Source organism: Anguilla rostrata, chromosome 7, assembly GCF_018555375.3.
Source record: "Anguilla rostrata isolate EN2019 chromosome 7, ASM1855537v3, whole genome shotgun sequence".
In the NCBI taxonomy this organism is placed as follows: domain Eukaryota; kingdom Metazoa; phylum Chordata; class Actinopteri; order Anguilliformes; family Anguillidae; genus Anguilla; species Anguilla rostrata.
The window spans coordinates 26,109,217-26,128,709 of record NC_057939.1 but is presented as its reverse complement, the minus strand read 5'-3'; the positions used below and the strand labels follow the sequence as shown (position 1 = coordinate 26,128,709).

Below are 19,493 nucleotides of genomic sequence, written 5' to 3'. Positions count from 1 at the left end.
CTTTGTGCGGCATTACTACTGCACTGAAAAGCCTGGCTTGGGGCGGGGGGGTGGGGAGGATCGGTCACGGTTCACCCATGACACTCAAAGCCCCATCCACTACCCAAAGTGCCCGCTCACCCCAATCTTCTTAACATTCAGCCCACGGGACACGTCTGGGGCGAGTTCACTGCACTTACACCCGACCCAGACACTGAAGGCACTGAAACACAACCCCCAAAATCATCAACTGACCTGTCAACAAGAATATTTGGAAAAACAGCAAATTACAATCTAAAAGCCTTTCAGATCTGAAAAAAGCGAGATGTGGGAAGCGGCAAATGAAATATGTAACCAATTACAGCACTGCAACAGTGGGGATCAATGGGGATCAATGCAGAACATTTCTGGAATTTTCTGCAGGGGATGTGGGGGGGGGGTTAGTCAGCAATGAAGGGGGGGGGGCATGGTAGGAGTAAAGTGGCTCGCAGATTGACAGCTTTACGACACTCGTAACTGTTCAGGATCACACAGAAAAGCCATTTTCTCTTTGGCAGAGGAGAAGAGATGCCCAGAGCTTGAAGGGACATAGATCTCTACCAAAAGGACTCTGAATGTCAGTTTCACTAACGTTTTTCTGCGTTTTTAGTAACATTATAGGCTACATTAAAACTACACAAAGGAAATCTTTTGCCTTTCATTTTCCCTTCCAGAGCAGAGCCTGACCAATGAGAACGTTCAGGCAGAAGAGCATAGCAACTGTCTCCAAGCGTGGAGACTCTTTTTGATTTATGAACGTCAACTGCCCAGCAGTGTATGGTTTCAGCTGACAAAAAATCACGAAGCAGACACCTTTAAGATTGTCACGAGGGGCTCCCAAAAAACCACCCCCCCCCCAGGTTTCTGGGATGGCTTTCGCTCATGAGTGACTGTCTGAAAGGACACATTTTGACCACATAGAAATATAACTGTATTCTGCAAGAGTTCGCAAATTACTAACACTCAACTGAAGAGTGAGTGTGTCAGTGTACGTGTGTGCACGTGTGTGTGTGTGCGTTTGACGCAGTAGATTGAGTAAGATTACCTACGATGCAGAGATCTGAGTAATTCATGAACCTAACCAACCTCATCTCCAATACTACGAACTACGCCTACCCTCAGATAATCAAGGAAATTAGTTACTTCGTTTGACACTTTGATTTCAGTAGATTAGTTTGACATTACCTTTCGAGAAACTGACATGTCTCTGATTAATCACTAGAACTTTAGACAATCTAGTCTGTAGGCAACAAGCACTATAGTCGGGAATGGTGACATGTGGCTGATGGCCCTTCCGCACTAGTTTATCACTGTGACCAAAAAGGTAGGAGGCGATTGAAACACTCACATTCCTCAATCACAGCCCATACAGAATGCCTCAGCTCCACAAAACAATTAATTCAGTGGAGTAAATCAGTGATAGACTTAAAACTACAGCTGTTCTGGATAAGTGCCTCAGCTACATAGATGAACAAACACACACGAATGCAGTGGGAGGGGCTCTATGGCGGCGTGGTCGCTAACGGCGACGTTGTCGCTAATGTCTTGTAGACACACACTGGTCGTACCTGGCAGGACAGCAGAGGGCGTGAGGACCAGGAGCTTGATGTAGGAGGAGCCTGGAATGGACAGATCTTCCTCCTTCTCCACTGGCTCTGTTGTCTGCTCCTCCTCTTCCTCAGGGGCTTTCGGCGGTGGCCGAGCCTGTTGCAGACACAACACAGAAGCAGCGTTGGGAACCGTCGGAACCGGAACAGGAGGAACCGGTTCCAAAACTGCAAGAACCGAACGGGTGGAAAGATGTTCCCCTTATCGATTCCTCCTATGAATTTGGTGCCAATTTAGAATGATGTTAATGAAATAAGAAATCCTGACAGCGTTTGCGTCTGTTATGGGTACGTGTAAATGGTAAATGGATTGCATTTATATAGCGCTTTTATCCAAAGCGCTGTACAATTGATGCCTCTCATTCACACATCAACGGTGAAAGGCTACCAATCAGCTCGTTGGGAGCAATGAGGGGTTAGGTGTCTTGCTCAGGGACACTTTGACACGGGGCGGGGGATTGAACCGGCAACCCTCCGACTGCCAGACAACCGCTATTACCTCCTGAGCTATGTCGCCACGTGTAAGTTCGTGGTGACGTAGGCGACCTCGGCTCAGCGTCGAGGCAAGCAAACTGAAACGACCATAAATATGGCTACACTTCAATAAAGGCGGATGAGGACAACATGCCCACGGCTCGAAATTTCAAGCAATAATAACCGGCAAAGTTTGTAAAACGTCGGATATGATTAAACACCTGCTGATAGGTGGTGTTAATTTCAGGCAGTACACCATCTTTGATGCATTCAAAAAACAGGTTCAGAATCAGCAGCAATAAACAGAGCATGATGAAGGAACAGGGTCGTCCACTCAGGCAGTTTGTGAGGGAAAGGAAAGCCCAAACTTATGTTAGTAATACTGCTGGTTAAATAAAGGATGGATGGAGAGCTGTGAGCTGGCCAGACACCCACATGGCTTTCTAACATTAGCTTAATGTGAGCTAATGTTCTATACCAGCAAGGAGTTAATGTTCTGCCACTTCTGGGAAGATTCAGCACTGTTCCAAGAGTTCTCCATTTGGAGATAATGGCCGTCACTGGTTTGGTGGAGTCTCAGACACGGCGTTGTACAAACTTATATGTTTCAACAACATTTTTTTTTACCATCAGGGGTGTCAAACTGAATCCCAAGGGGGCCGTGGTGTCTGCGGGTCTTTGGCTTTTCCTTTCAATCAGCTGTCAATTAAGGCCTTGAGAACAAGATGTGTGGATTCCTTAGCCAATCAATGACTTAAATGAAACACGTGTTCCGAGAACAACCCCAAAAATCAGCGGACACTGCGGCCCTCCAGGCCTGGAGTTTGACACCTCCGATCTAACTAGTCAGGATTCTGCGTGCTAAGGTTTCAGTGCCACACTGCTCTCCTGTAATTTGCATATCTTTGCATTGTGGACCAAGATAGGTTCAACATATTTGTGATGTCACAAAATGTGCTCGTACGTGCACGTTTCCAACACAGATTTCAAGGGAGTACGGAGAAGCTCTCCATCTACACTGGAAGAATGTGAGGCGCTCTGGCGACAGGTTGTGCCCAAAAATCAATCTGTACAGTCAAAGTCATGCTTCTAAGAAGAGTTAGCCATGAAAAACACCCAAACCAGCTCTCAATATATACAATGACATTAACACAACCTGGCACACTACAAGGAATCATAGGGTCCACTCAAAAGTGAGATCTCAAGGAGTTTAATCCTGTTCAATATTTTTTTTTAATTTCGAATAACTTCTACTGCATTAATGCAACCTGCATGAACTGGATTTACATCACAGTACTAACACAACCTGCGTTAACTCACAATATACACAGCGGTACTAACACAACCTGCGTTAACTCACAATATACACAGCGGTACTAACACAACCTGCATCAACTCACAGATTACATGGCCATACGAAAGCTATCGTGGCTGCGTATTAATGAACAGAAGCTGTATTAACGGCCATGCAAGCGATGCGTTAACGAGAGAAAAAACGATTTGCTCAGGACGATTAGCAGTGCTACGTTAGCCGTGTTAGCCGACCACAAGCCGCAGGATTCCTGCTGCTGTTCGCATGTACGCTGCGAGCTATCTGCCGCTATCTCCGCGCGCAGAATGAAGTGCCTCTTCGGCATTCCACCTTGTCTCACGGAAGAATCTATTCGGCAGCCTTTCCTCTCCGGTTGCACTGAAGGCACAGAGCAATTTCAGCCTGACGCGGCTCTCCATGGCACTCAGTGTCATTTCCAGACCATCTCCAGCCTGCATGCGGAGCACACTTATCTCCTGTGTGTCGCCATGCTGACAGAGCCAGAACTAAATGCACCCTGGGGAATTAGGGAGAAGGAAAAAAACACAAATGTGCGCACGCATGCACACACACACACACAACACATATACACACACACACACAACATATGCACACACACACAAAACCAACACACATACAACACATACACACACGCACAGTCATACAGACACATACACACACAAACAAACACACACGCATGCACACACACATACACTTATATATGCATGCATATGGATTTGAAACACAAATCCATTGCTGTGGCAAGCTAAACCACATGTTCTCCAGTGTGACCTCCTATTGTGTGTGAATGAGGCTGAAAGCCAGGCAGAGCATATGAAGAAGTCAAGCTGCGCTTTTAATTACAGGACGACGCCAGTCACTTTGTCTCCTGACGGGCCAAGGGGCTGCCACTCACATCCGGGACCAGGCGGCTAAGGGGCTGCTCTGGAACCTAATGCGCTAATTGACCTTCGTCGCCACCCTCCTCAAGGACATTACTCACAATGCCCATAAACAAACCTCAAACCCTCCAATTGTAACTACGGCAACAAAGGAGAGTTTGGCAGGTAATGCATGCATCCACATCCTATACTTACGATTATTAAGCCCTGGTGGCCTTATAAATGGTGCCTGTGAATGGCCCCTAAGGGATCGTCTCAAAATGCCGGCCCCACAAATGTAAAAATCAGGCTTAAAATGAGATTACAGTGCTGATGAGAATTAAAATCACCATCGGCAAACTGCTCTTTTACAAGTTCAGAAGGCCCGTTAAAATATTGACTGAAATATGAGTACATATTCAACCTGTTAACATTCATAGTGACTGAGAAAAATTTTTTTAATTAGCATTTTTTGTGACTCTATTTATTGTGATTAGGCAATGTTATTTAATGTGGACAGGTGGAAAGGTCATCTCCACATTTAATGGTGAACGGCCCTTCAAAAGTAACCAGGAGTCAACATTGCTGCAGTTTTGTAGTCATGTGAGAGTGCAAAGGCATCGTTGCTGTGGCGTTGCGTATACGGTGTTACAGAGTAAAGGTAACGTTGCTGTGGTGTTGTTATGTTGTGACAGCGTAAAAAGGGTACATTACTATGGCGTTGCATATGCGTTGTGAGAGAGTAATGGTGACGTTGCAGATGCGTTGTGAGAGCATTAAGGTGATGTTGTGCTGCTGCATAGGTTTTGCGAGCGTAAAAAGGAGTGCTGACCTGCTCTGGGAGGTGTAGGATGGTGTGGACAGACTCCGGGAACTCAGAAAGTGCCTTGAATCCACAGCGCGCCACTTCAGAGTCCTAAAAAACAAGAAGCTGAAAAATCGCACCCACGAGAGCCCCAAAGCCCCCCCTAACGAGCGTGAAATCTACAGAGCAGTTTCATTTAGGGCTCAGCTAAAGTGTGCACCATGCAGCCATTTTCTCTTTAACAATGTGAAGAATTAATAAGAGTGATCACGTGATCGTTAGCATTAGCATCACTCAGCAATGCAGAAATGGAAGGATGTAGAAAAACACTGACCTTACTGAGAGCGTAACTCCACAGAGTGCTGACGACCTGCTCTTTGAATTTCTGCGGAGAAAAAACCCAAACAACCATGATGCAATGTGTGAAAATAAATTTAAAAATACATAAATAAAACAAGAGGCATCCTGGGTCAGTGCTGTTCCCCACTTAAACAGGTAACTACACACCTGAGATGCAACAGAATCTGCTACCTACACTCCTTGTAAGAAATAGGTGTCCATAGTATTTTAGTTTCATGAGTCTGGCAGGCTTGGGTATACCAGCCAAATTCCCAATCCAGGCATGTAAACTCCCTGATTAGCTGGATAAATAAACCCTTCCCTCTGCCAGCCTCAGCCGAGGGTTCTGGCACAAAATGGCTGCCATGGCGATCACCATGGCGACGGCCAGACATTTGCGGTAGCTGAAGTGAAATGCAAAAAAGCAGCAATCCAATTAATTCAATAACTGGTGTTGATTTTATGGAATACCAATATTTTATACTTCATAAGTTGTCATAAATCTCCATTTATAACTCAAAATTGTCAATAAATAAATAGATAATTTAACAGAATAGTAATTAAAGCACGCACAGATTATGCAGAATCATAGTCTCAAAACCAACTATTTAATGTTGGTTACAAGTGTAAAAATGAGCAATAACCCCATCATAATGAAGTGCTAAGAGGCCTGAATGAGGTGAAAGGAACTATAGAAATGAGACCCAAATATCAACTGAAAAACCTGATAATTTGCCAGAATGAGGGGGCAAAGGTCACTGGCCAGTCGCTGACCCATAACCAACCAGTTGTGACGATGACCTCATTAGCCACGACTTGGAAGTTCTAGTCTTGACCGTATTAAGGTCATTCTGACAGCCGCTCGTCCACTTGGAGTGTCTTGGATTTAGGATGATCTGCCAGTTGGATTAATTCAGAACGACCTTTAACCCCCCCCCCCCCCTTTTTTGGGGCAAATTATCCTCGTTTTTTCTCCAACCTGAAACCCATTTCTCTTGCTTCCAGAGAGAGCCATTCTGAGACTTCTAAATCAATTTTTACTCTCTTAGTGACCCCCACCCACTCCAGATATTACCTCATATTCTTCAGTCTTCACCGTCAGCTGGGGCACCAGGGCCAGGAGCTCGCACACGGCAGCGATGACCAGGGGCCTGGAGTCACAGCTCAGCCTGGGGGAGAGAGCGCCCCAAGTGGAGCGGATGTCCACCACCTGTAACCAAGGAGAACGACCAATCAGAGGCTGCCACCCAAACAACCACCCATCCACCAGGAACGAACACCTTCATGAAGACAATCCACCTCAACAAGCTCCTTAATGACCCCACCACATTAGGACGGATCATCTTAATCACAGTCCCCCTGGACAGAAACCATGACACCAAGTCTACCAGCCACAAGAGCAAACGTTATTGGGCTGAATTCTGGAAGTTGCAATGGAACTACTGATAAGTGAGGGCAAACTAAAGAATATATAAACCCAAGAATTCAATGGAGGATCTACTGTGCCAAGCCAGGTCTTAACACCCTAAGAGTCTTTAACTCTATTACATGACCCAGCAAGCTGTTTCACCAATTAGCAGCCCTCTGTCTAAAAAAAAAACTAAACAAACTTCCTGATATTGGCTGAACTTATCTTAAACCAATCTCTCCCAAGAGCCTCTTGTTCTGTTGGCAGAATTCAATGTTCATTAATCTACTTCATTAATCCCTTAAAAAAATAAATAAAACCTCAATCAAATCCACCCTCAGCCTTTCTGGGCTGAGTATTAACGGATTACGTTTCTTACATTTCCCTTCGTAACCTTTAAAGTGTGATAGCAGAATCCAGAATCTAATGAGCTGGCCCTCCTTTGTACTTTGTCCAAGAGCGTCTAACCCCTTTCTAATTGCGTGCTTACCGCAACTGGAAACAGTGCTCTAAATGAGCTCAGGCAAAGGCTATTATATAACCCGCATTTTCCTTTCATTTGCACTCATTTGTACTCATTATCCTATTTATACTTCTGTTCTGTATATCACAACATCTGTTCTTCCATGTTAGGGGTTGCCCTGACAGCGTGGAGTATTTGAGATGGTGGACGGCTCCGGGATCTGCTGATGTTTCCTCAGGCCGAACTGAGCGAGATCCAAGAGGGATGGGGGGGTGGGGGGTGTTTTTGCGGGGTTGTTGGGGTCTCACCTCGGCCCGACACAGCTCCTGAAGACCCCGGAGAGCCAGGGCAGAGGGCGTGGCCTGATCCTGCTTGGTACACTGGGACAGAGTGTCTGTGATGGCCGCCAGCATGTCGGCTCCATGTTGGTACGGCCTGCGAGAGGAGAGGACCCTGAATGATGCCCCCTGCACCTCACAACGATCTGGAACCGTGCTAAAACGGGCCCTATCTCAGTTCCTTAACTATTCCCAAAAATGGAAAAAAATCTTTTTCATATAATCACACTAAGAAGCACGCAGTCAAGTAACAGCAGATAGACAATCAAGGACAGGTTTTGGGAAAGCTTGGCTAAATTCTAACAATTCCACTTTTGATTATTAAAACTTAGATGGCCTCAAAAATGATGGAAAATAGCAGTGACAAAAGAAGTTTGATTGGAGGACTCTGATTGGAGGGCTCAGGCTGTCTGGGGAGGGCTCTGATAGGGTGACTCTGATTTGAGGGCTGTGATTGGCTAGAGGGCAGACCTCTCCTTGCAGATGTCCCAGATGCAGGCAGCTCGGGCCAGGATCTGCTCCCACTGTTCCTCCTTCCCCACCAGGGATCCCTTCTCAACCTGTGCCATCAGCTTCTGGAGCTCTGGGTACACGCGGTCCTGCAGAACATGGGCGGTCAAAATGCGGTCAAACACAGTCGAAACCTAGTCACTACTGCATTAAGCCCAACGTAACAGTCCTGATGAACATACAAGGTCCAAACGTGGTCAAACACACAGTCACTACAGTATTAAATCCAATGGGAATCATTTCACATATGGGCTTGTGAATGTACACAGTCAAATACGTGGTCACACCCTAAACACATGGACAAATGGATTGGTTACTATGACATTTAGCCAATGGGAGTCTGTTTGAATGGTCTTATTATGCTCAGTACAATATGCCATTATTTCATTATTAGTACTATTTCATAAATATTTAACAATTGCTATGATCACAGAATCATCAAGGATGTCCAGACAAGGTTCATCTGAGAGTCTATAATTAATGAAAAATGAAAATATAAATGAGGAACACATACTGCCAATGGCGTCTTACACAGCTTGTGTGTGAGTGCGCGTGCGTGTGTGCTTGCTTGTATGCATGTGTGTGTGTGACGGGTCCTCTCTCAGTTCCCTCAGACATTCATCGTTTACTCTACCACACCAACATAAGACGGAGTTCCTCGCCACTCTATGGTGCGAGCCCGACCCTCAACACCAAGGCCAAAGCAAAGCCTTGAGCGGCCGCCATTTCAGCCAAATAACGATAAACGAAAGCGCTCTTCCCTTCTCCGAGCGCCAACGAGGATTAACCAAGCTCCAGCTGCACTGGCACCTGCTGTATATAGCCACTTTAGTGTTGCTTCTTCCACCTTGTTGAGTACCAGTGACTGCTCAAGTTACATGCCCTTTATTAGTTATAGTGTACATGTAGTTTTTACGATATGTTAAAAAAAAACATGTTAATTCCATATTTAAACATAACTGACTATATTTTAAGAGCGGGTGGATCATAGAATGTTTCCAGCTCATAAAGTTCAGGATCCAACGTGCTAAAAAAAAAAAAAACTGTAATTGTACAGAGAACGCTACGTTGATCTCCAGACAGGCCCACCTGTTTGACCCAGAGCGAGGTCATGAGGCGAAGCCCCACGGCCCTCATTTTAGGACTGCTGCCCAACACCTGGAGCACCTGCAGGACCTGGGGAACACAGAACTGAGAGAGAAGAACAGCCTTACTGAGCGAAAGACACGCGCGCACACACACGCAGAAACGCACACGCGCGTGCACGCGCGCACACACACACACACACACGCACACAGAGGTCACATTAGCGCTGGATACTTCAGGAGTTTTTTTATGCAGGTAAGAAGAGCCAAACGCAGGAAAAAAAATATGCACTGCATTCTATAAATGCAGATATTGATCTGACATTTGTGTCGTTTGTTGAATATTTACACAGCTGATGGGAGCATTGCGCGATTCAAAGAGAAAGCGTTTAATTTGAATGAAGTCAATAATTAGATAATTACCTAACATGCATTTCGAAAAAACCTACCTAGTCGGCCTGCCCACTTCCTCATAAGCTGGCTCAAAAATGATTTATGCCTATACCACTGTAGCTTGCACAACATGCAATAAATTAATACAAATCACATTTTCTATTATAAATGTGTTTTGAGCCTAAGCCTGTTAGTTTTGATCAAAACACCAAAATATTATTTGTAGCTTATTTCATCTTGCTTCTGTCATGATGGCTATGAACGACAGAAGTGAATTGTGCTCTTATTGTGACTTGGCATATCGTGGCAAAAAGCTATTTTTATCATAACGCATAGTAATTAGTGTAAAATGCTGATTTTGACATGCTCTGCGTTCCACAGACGCAGAATTCCATGGGCTGTCGCGACCACTGATGCATACACACACAGACACATACACTCCCGAACACACACACACATGCACGCACAGCAGATGATGAGAGTACAGTACGCTCCTTCAAACGGATTAACGAGCACGTCCATTTTTCAACCCAGCTCTCTCGTTTCTGTATCAAACCCCTGAATTTGCCAGGAATAACATTTGCTGAAGAGCTACATAAAACTGTTAATATAATGTAATGTCAGTAATTATATTAGAATTTAAATTAAATGTGCGGAGGAATAACTATGCTTATATTTTGATATACTATATATGCGGTCTTTATTTTGAAAATATGGGGGAAATCCCTGTCACTTCCCCTATTAGTGGCTCTGAAAGGGCTGAGGCTTAATCTAATGCCTACTGGCACCAGTGTGAAAACCCATTCCACTTCAGCAGCAATCCACCCTCTCTGTCCAGGAAACTTAGTTAAGCCCCATTAGAGAGAGGACAGAGGACAGAGAGGAGAGAGGGAGGGAGAGAGAGAAGGGAGAGGGAGGGGGAGAGAGAGAGAGAGAGAGAGAGCCATGTTTGTGTTGCAGAAGGCGAGCAGATGGGTGGGTGGGGGGGACGAGCAGCACCTTGTGGGTTGCCAGGTTGGGCAGACTGTAGAGCAGAGCGTGGGACAGGTCTGGGTCAGCGATTCTCCCCAACTTAAACATCAGGACAGGAAGAAGAGCGGGAACCTGCCAGGGAGAGACAGGAAGTGGGCGGTGGTGAAGAACTGGGCGTCGCCCTGCTCATCATAGCCAGCCACCAGCCTCTGCTGTGCGGGAAACTACCACCCCCCAACCCTCCCTTCCCAAAACAATTTATTTCTGTTTTATTTGATAGTAACAAAAACAAATGCACATTACATCCTAATAAGCATACACAGCTTGCATTACTCACATACAGCTGGATATATACAGAAGCAATTCAGGTTAAAGGGGCAGTTCACCCAAAAATTTAAAGAATGTTTTCGCTTACCCACTATTCATCCAGATAGTTTCACTGAGATTTGATGGGTTTTCTAGATGCAGTTCACCATGATAAGCCAAGTACACCAACTGTGTATATTCAAAATCTTGTGCAGGTGGACTAGTGTGACGCTAATGTGACTTCTGCAAAATGCAATCATTTGTTGTCGTTTCAATACAGCAACTTGTTAGCAACTTGCTTCATTAAAGCACATAACAGCTTTGAAGTTCACGATTGAAATATTAACAGGTGAAATTTACGTTGCAGAACAAAGCGTTCTGTGAACGTGACCAAAACTCAAGTTTCATACTTGATCACCTGCATGAGACTTCGCCTGGAAATACACAATTGGCAAACGTCCCGTAGAAGTAGTTCTCGATGAAACCATGCACAAATTTAAGCTCGTTGGCATTATAATTGGAGAGAGACATTTTTGTAGAGTTTTTCCTCATGTAAATTTTCAGCACATTGAGCTCCACAGAATTATGGGTCCATAGGGATCCGTTGTAACAAGGGGAGCGGCATCTAGAAAACTTGTCAAATCTCAGCAACACAATCTGGATGGATAGACAGTACTCTGGGTGAACTGCCCCTTTAAGTACCTTGCTCAAGGGCACAACAGCACTGCATCACCCGAGAACAAACCTGCAACCTCAGAGCTACAAACCCAGCTCTTAAACCATTATATTCCACTGCTACCTTGCTCTGCCCAGCACATCCATACACTGACTGCATGAGTTTTTCTTTACTGCACAGTACTCCATATTTATGGGGGGAAAATGATGTTATAATTCAACCTAACGTTGGACGTTGGTCATATCGGTACGCTCATTCATACGGTTTAGTCCGGAGTGAAGGACATCGCAAGCGTATGTCCAGCGGCCGACAGCGCACACGAGTCCGCAGCCCCGCCCCCAACATCCTCTCTCTCTGCAGTCCGCCGGCCCGTCCACGCAAACGCCGCGGGGCGTCTGGCGCAGACAGGTCCGACGGCCGGATGGCCCCAATTGGCCCTCCCGCTGCCCTGAGCGACACTGCAGCCAATTGCACGTGACCCTGGGGGGAGGGGGGGGGGTGTCCCGGACCCAGACGGCCCTGGAGGGGTCACGGTTTATTTCCAGGTTACCGGGCAGGTCACTGCACCGGAGACCACTGCTATAGATGGGCTCACCACAGGGAAGGCGCTCTGAATACACCCACCCAACAAAGCAGCCACCACAGCCAGGGATGCACAGACTGTTATGCCACAGACCTCACACTCCCAGGTTAGGGTTAGGGTTAGGGTTAGGGTTAGGGTTAGCATTATCCTGAACCTTAACCCTAAAGCTGCAGCGTCTTCTGTTTTTGTCCGTCAGCACTTAAGGACTTCATTTCAGGCACTGGTTGTCTAAAGGCTCCACACACTTTAGATTTCCAAGGCCTAAATGAGTTGCTGGTTGAAAGTAAACCACAAAAACCTGTAGGCACAATAGCACAAAGCGTGACCGCTTTCCTCTGGCAAACTACCATTCTGTAACAGATAAGTGTACCATCTCAAGATGAGCTCGGCCAATAGGGCGAGCCCACGCTCTAATGGCAGACATGGCGGCAGCAGTAAAAATCAGGCTAAGCGGTAATAGGGGGTTATGGGGAACCGCATCAGAGCACATAACCACACAGGTTGGCCAGATTACAGCCCAGGGTGTTAGGCTAGGCTACAACGATCCAAGCAAAGTGTACATTAACTGACAGGTGAACAGGCTGGTCAAAACTGCAACTACCCCACCTGAAATTTCCCCTGGAACGCGTTAACCGCATAGCTGTCAAACACAGTGCTCTTGGACAAATATTTTTTTTACATTAATTATTAAACCCCAGTGCCAAATTTTAATAGTGACCGGCCAAGAAACTTCCTGTCCGACGATGACCAGAATCGTGGAGACAGGAAACGGCCAAGCCCGAGAGCGGCAGACCCTCCAGCTCCAGGAGGAAGCTGCAGGACCTCGCCGCTCGCCTCTCAGCTCAAGGAACGGAGCTCATCCCGCTCTAGCGGTCTGCGAGCGCGAGGAACGCGCGCAGAACCGCCACGGCCGCCAAATAACATTTCCCGCAAACGCGGCCCGACCGGTCCGGCAAAAAAAACGGCAAGCCGCGCGGGGCGCAACAAACCTCTCCGCCGCAAGCCAGATTAACAAAATAATTACCTCACCCGGAGTGAATGGCATCATAAATATTTTATTACTTGTTTATTGATGCACATATTTACTGGTTTATTCCTTGACAGTAAAAAAAGCCATTACGCGCATGTGGCAGTGATAAACGGCTGGATGGGATACAGTCGGGGCTTTTTTCCCACTGCCTGAAGATGGCACGTCACAGTGAGTTTCCTGCTCCTGCACAGTGTTAGTCCTGTTTCTTTGTGCTGACACGGACTTTAAACTCGCTTCTGAGTCACCACAGCCCCGCTCATCAATCAGTGTCCATCTATAGGATACACTGTACATTACACGTTCGCACATTTCCTTTTTTCCCCCCCTATTTCAACTGTTTTATTTTTATTTACGAATATAATTCACAGAAATGAAGGGCTGAAGCTTCTAAGAGGGAAGGGTCCTAAGACAAAAACAAAATGAAGCAGTGAGACGAAAGGAGAGAAAACGAGAAAAGAGAAAAATAGCAGTAAATAAATGTGTAAAAAATCCAGCAGATGGATACTGGCGACTGGGACAGTCTTAGACAAACATAAACAGACTAAACAAACAGATGTTCACTCATCTCCAATTTGCTCCATTTTTTTTGTTGTTGCGTTGGCTCTATTCCAATTCCGGCTAGTAATTTTGGAGAGGAAAGTTCACACTTGTTGCCGAAATACCGCGTTTGAGCTGCGCAGCCACACAAGATCACCAAACAGAATGGGGGGTGGGGGGGGCAGGGGTGGCGGGTTTAGCGATGACCCCCCTGCCCCCCCCCCCCCCCCCCCGCCAGACCACAGGGCGCTCCGCTAGCTCAGACGAGCGCAGCGCGCTACGCACCGGAGGCCCGTGGAGAAGTCCATAAATTTAATGGGAGGAGCGGAGGAGCGGAGGAGCGGAGGAGCGGAGGAGCGGAGGAGCGGAGGGGCGGAGGAGCGGAGGAGCGGAGGAGCGGAGGAGCGGAGGGGCGGAGGAGCGGAGGAGCGGAGGAGCGGAGCGAAACGAAGAGCGAGGTGCGGAGGCGAGGGCGCAGGAGCGAGGGCGGTGGCGTATAGCGCAGATTCGGAGTGATGGGAGAGGGAAGCCGGATGGCGAAGAGCGGAGGGCAGCGAGACAGGATCAGGCGAAACGAGAAGGGAGGGCGGAGGGCGGGCAGGGGGCGGGTAGCGAGAGCCCGCGGAAGGGCGGAGCCGTAGTCAGAGCGAGCGAGGCGCTACGACCGGAGGCCCGGGGAGCAAGTAAGGGGGCGGAGGAGCGGAGGAGCGGAGGGGCGGAGGAGCGGAGGAGCGGAGGAGCGGCTCGCACCGAGGGCCGCCCGGCCGGCGATAATGCCTCATTTGCATAACGCGCTTATCGCCGCCGCTCCCCGCACCTTGCACGTTGCCTAGCAACCTCAACATCTGCATGGCTAATCGTCCATAGGAGAGAGAGAGGCGGTGGGAGGGAGGGAGGGAGGGAGGGAGTGGGAGAAAGAGAGAGAGCGAGAGCCACTAGTCCTTCGCCATCACTCTCATCCAAAAAAAAAACACTCCCCCCACCCCAAAATAAATAAATAGGTAGCTGTAGCTGTAACAATTCTATAAAGCACAATTATCCCTTAAAAAACACATACACAAAAAACAGAGAAAGCTTTTCACGTTTATTTCCACTGCTGAAATGCTAAAACTCCTCATTTTTTATTTTACCATTTTCACTCCCATCATATTGCCTTTCTGTTATTTCATCTACTAAAACATAGCACATACACACAGTGAAAGAGAGAGAGAGAGAAAGCTACAGGGTGAACAAGAAAGAGAGAAACAGGAGTGTGAGACAGACAAAAGGCAGGAGAAAGAGAGAGTGATAGAGGAAGGGAGAGAGGGAGCGAATACGAGACAGTGGGAGGGAGCAAATGAGAGATTAAAGGAGAAGAGAAAGCAAAAGAAAAATGGGGAGGGAGAGAGCGAGAGAGAAAGAGACAGAAAGATAGAAAGGGACAGTAAAGGGGAGGGGGACAAAGGGAGGAGACAAAGTATGAGAGAGAGAGAGCAGTGAGGGAGGGAGTTAGAGAGAGGGGGAGTGATATATACATATACACACACACGCAGACACGCACTCGCAGAAAGAGAGCAAGAGAGGTTAAAAAATAAATACATTTTAAGAAGAGGCCATAACCGAAATGAATGTGCTCGTAAAAAGCCCGGGCGATGGGCGTGCGGAAGGCAGGCGGCCATTCCTCTGCACCCGGAGACAACTTCATAAGCCCTGCTGATGGCCTCATCTCCTTTTTTATTTATGCTACAATAAAAATGAAAAAAAAAAAAAAAAACACTACCCATAAAGCCTCCCGGCGCGTCCGGCTTCTCGGAAAGAACGCCCCCCCGCCTCGCGCCTGAGAAATTAGCGATCCCGGAATGCCCGAACGCGCAGACTTCCGACAAGCGCCGCTCCCGGATAAAAGCAGCCGAAATCCCGGAATTCTCTGAGCTTTGTTTCCCTGCCTCTCCGATCAGAGCGCAGATCCCCGCCCGGCACCCTGTTACCCAATCGTGGCCCTTGAGGGCTGAGAACGGCTGGCTTTCCACCCTCCCTTTACCTGGGAGTCAGGTGTGAAGATAGTCTGGCCAATCACTAGTGCTGACTGTTCAGTTAACTACCTGGGAGAAAAGAAAACCAGGGCTGGATTTGGATTCGGGTGCCAGATTTTAGTATCCGTGCTCTTGTACCTGGTCTGCAAGACTGCCTCCAAGATTATTAATAAGCCCAGATCTGCACTTACAGGTGCTCTCATTAGCCTGCCGAATGCTCCTCTCATTTGCTCTTATTTTACCAGGTATGGTCAACTGAGAACCAATTCTCATTTGCGGCATGTATGACCTCACCCCTTCCGAGACCTCCCGCACTCCTCTCTCCATTGTAACCACAGGAAGTTCCCGTTTGTACCAAAGTATTGACCATGATCAAGCGCCATCATTAATATTCACGAGAAGGCATCAAATTGGAACGTTTCCACTTTAATTGTAAGGAGACGGAAGTATCTTACAGGTCGGCACTAGCATCCTACTGGGGTGCTTGTTAATACCAGACCAGGTTCAAAAATTGGCTGAAAATTCTTGTTTATCCTGAGTGACTTGCGCCCTCTCACATCTTAAGAAACAGGAGAACTATTGCCATACCTGACTAACAGCATCGCCAGACCTGACTAACAGCATTCACAGACCAACAAGGACATTTACAACATCACTAAAGCACTAAAAGTCCACTGGCAGTTAACCTATGACAGGAAAACTCAAAAAACACTCTTGCAGATCCTTTAGAATTCTCAAGGATCATGTTAGGAATCCAAAACGCACTGTCATACGATCATACAACTATGTGCTCAAGGCGGGTGAAAATGGAACAGAATGGTTTCTTTTAAACTGGCAATGATCTGCAGAAATTCTATAGGTGGCAGAAGCAGGGGTTTTCAACCTTTACTGATCCAGGGACCCCCACCCAGGCTCAAAGGCATCCAGGGGACCACCATCATACCTTAAAAAGGGACATTTATAAATAAAAAATTTTTAAATTAAAAAATGGTTTTATATGGTAAATGGACAGCATTTATATAGCGCTTTTATCCAAAGGGCTTTACAATTGATGCCTTGCATTCACCAGAGCAATTAGGGGTTTGGTGCCTTGCTCAGGGACACTTTGACATGATCGGGGCGGGGGATTGAACCGGCACCCCTCCGACTGCCAGACAACCGCTCTTACCTCCTGAGCTATGTCGCCCCCTATATTTTCCCAAATCTATTCACAGATCCCCCGTTGAAAACCCAGCGTTTAAAGGGTTAAAGCAACTGAGACAAAGCATTTGACCCAGGTGTGCCTGTTACCCACAATGCCCTACCTGTGCAGGGTCTGCCTCGGCCAGCAGGGCGGCGGTGCTGAGGGCCAGCCTACAGACCTCTCCCTGGCCAGTGAGGATGAGGTGACCCAGGATGAGCGTCAGGTGATCTGGGACACGGTCGCTGAGGGGCAGGGCGGATTGAACAGAGATGAGCCAATCGCGGGCGGAGGCGGGGTCTCGGCTCACCCTCCGCAGGGTGTGGGTGGCCACCAGCAGTTCGCTGTACCAAGGGCTTAGGGGCAGGGCCAGCTGCACACCGTCCTGGGGGGCGGGGCCAGAGAGGGGTAGAGACAGAGAGGGGAGGAGACAGAAAGGCAGGGACAAAAAAAAGCGGTGGGGACAGAGAGGGGCAGGGAGAGAAAAATGGTAGGGCCACAGAAGGGCAGGGCCCAAAAGGGCGGGGACATTGAGGGGCGGGGATACAGAGGGGCAGAGACAGAGAGGGGTGGGGACAGAGAAAGGCAGGGACAGAAAAGGGACAAGGTGAGCCAACATGAATGCTTTTTTAGGATACTTACATTGTTATTACATACTTATATACATTTTCATATACATACTTTACATTCGATTCCATTTAAAAACTGTTGTATCACAAATAATCACATCAATAAAAAGCATCATGATCAACAGAACAGCTATTATTATTATTAGAAGCAGTAGAATTACATTATGATCTTGCTGTGGATTTTGCCTTGCCTGAGTACTACCCAGTTATACAGATGGATATTTACTGTGGGTGGCAGTTTGGTATAATGGGTAAGGAACTTTGTGTTATAAGCTGAAGGTCATACGTTCGACATTGCCGTTGTACCCTTGAGCAAGGTACCTAACCTGCATTGCTTCAGAATGTATTCAGCTGTATAAATTGATGAAATGTAAATCCCATGATGGCCGTCTGCTAAATGCCTGTAATGTAATGTTTACTGAGTCAAGTTATCTGGGTCAAATGCCATTCCTTATCATTTTATGCCTTTTCCTTCCTTAGTTTCATTTTGCATTAAAAGTGATGAGCAAGGGAATTAAATAAATGGATTTAACATTACCTCTGTTAAACACGATAAACACAGTCATGTGGCATTCTCATGTGGCACACACACAGTCAGGTGGCATATGGCACACCGTGCCCACGTGCCTCATCGTGCCAACCACACTTAACCAGCGGTCCAGGGTGGTTCTGGTACACACACGCTAACCTCACCGCACTCAAATTCGCTGCCTCAGTTTTTCAGGTAGCGAGTTCAGTTTCTAGAATACGACTCATAAACTCCCGTTCATAAACGAACTGTGTGAACGTAACGAGATCAAGCGCTCGAACAAGACGCCACACCCATACGTAGCGACAGTGCTATACGAGGGTCCTGTGACATCATCGTGCGCCACCACGGTAACAGTCAGCGCGGCAGGGCGCGGCACGTCTCCGTACCTCGCGGGCGTCGCCCGCGGGTTGCTGCACCGCCTGCAGGAGAGAGCGGGCCAGGTTCTGGTTCCGGGCCCGGGTCTGGGGGTCCGTTAGCGCTTCCATTAGCGCCGAGCGGGACAGCACCTGCAGCAGTGGCAGCACCAGGACAGGGGCCAGAGGCGGGGGGGATTCGGAAGAGACCACTTTGGCAGCTGGGAGGGGGGGGGGCAGGGAATGAGGACTATTCAGCTACATCTTCCAAAAAAACAAACCACTTATTTTTCATTCTAAAATCAATGCCAGACAGATTCCACATGCTATTTATGAACTGGAAAGAGTGATTGTACATAGGAGTAAATGGCACAGATGGCTGAAAAAATTGCAGATATTGCTACTTATGCTGCTACTGGTGGGAGGTGTGTGGACGTTGCAGTGGTGCAGGCCTAGATACGGTCACACTTTCTGATGCACCTCAGTAAATATTAAATACATAAACATGCATAATATTTCGCTTCCCTGTGATGGAAGGGGCTTGCAGCCATGTTTGGCCGCAGGACAAAAAGCCCTGGAGTAAATGAACAGAACACAACACCCACAGGGGGAGGAGGGGGTTACGGCTGCAGTAACCAACCCTGTTCCTGGAGATCTACCGTCCTGCAGGTTTTCATTTCAACCCTAGTTTGGCCCATCCGGCTCTACTAATTAGCAGCTCAATAAGATCTCCAGCTGTTGAACGAGGTGAGCTTTTTTTAGGGTTGGAGTGAAAACCTACAGGAGGGTAGGTCTCCAGGGACAGGGCTTGTCACCACTGCTCTGTGGAGACCCAAGTGCCCCCAAGGCAGAACTAAAGAGGCGTGGCTGTGGGCGTGGCCGTACCAAGGTCCAATAGCGCGGTCTGCTGGGATGTCGGGGCCTTCAGCAGAAGCAGGCTCACTCCCATGAGCACTTGCTCTGACGGGAAGTCCTGCAGAGAGAAAAGGAACATGCACACACACGCACGCACACACGCACGCACGCACGCACACAGACATGCACATACAC

At 47.5% G+C, this 19,493-nt stretch overlaps 1 protein-coding gene across 1 annotated transcript in view; it reads right to left on the bottom strand.

The window, feature by feature from the left end:
* The window catches only part of focad (focadhesin), a 73,957-nt gene that overhangs the window by 32,523 nt on the left and 21,941 nt on the right, over nucleotides 1-19,493 (bottom strand). The window contains exons 9-19 of the mRNA XM_064343952.1: nucleotides 19,329-19,416; nucleotides 18,477-18,664; nucleotides 17,054-17,314; nucleotides 10,633-10,737; nucleotides 9,245-9,346; nucleotides 8,117-8,244; nucleotides 7,616-7,742; nucleotides 6,512-6,646; nucleotides 5,432-5,482; nucleotides 5,125-5,208; nucleotides 1,587-1,722 (exon numbers count right to left, since the gene is read on the bottom strand). Of these exons, the coding sequence (XP_064200022.1) occupies nucleotides 1,587-1,722; nucleotides 5,125-5,208; nucleotides 5,432-5,482; nucleotides 6,512-6,646; nucleotides 7,616-7,742; nucleotides 8,117-8,244; nucleotides 9,245-9,346; nucleotides 10,633-10,737; nucleotides 17,054-17,314; nucleotides 18,477-18,664; nucleotides 19,329-19,416 (1,405 nt within the window). The remainder of the gene's footprint in view (nucleotides 1-1,586; nucleotides 1,723-5,124; nucleotides 5,209-5,431; nucleotides 5,483-6,511; nucleotides 6,647-7,615; nucleotides 7,743-8,116; nucleotides 8,245-9,244; nucleotides 9,347-10,632; nucleotides 10,738-17,053; nucleotides 17,315-18,476; nucleotides 18,665-19,328; nucleotides 19,417-19,493) is intronic.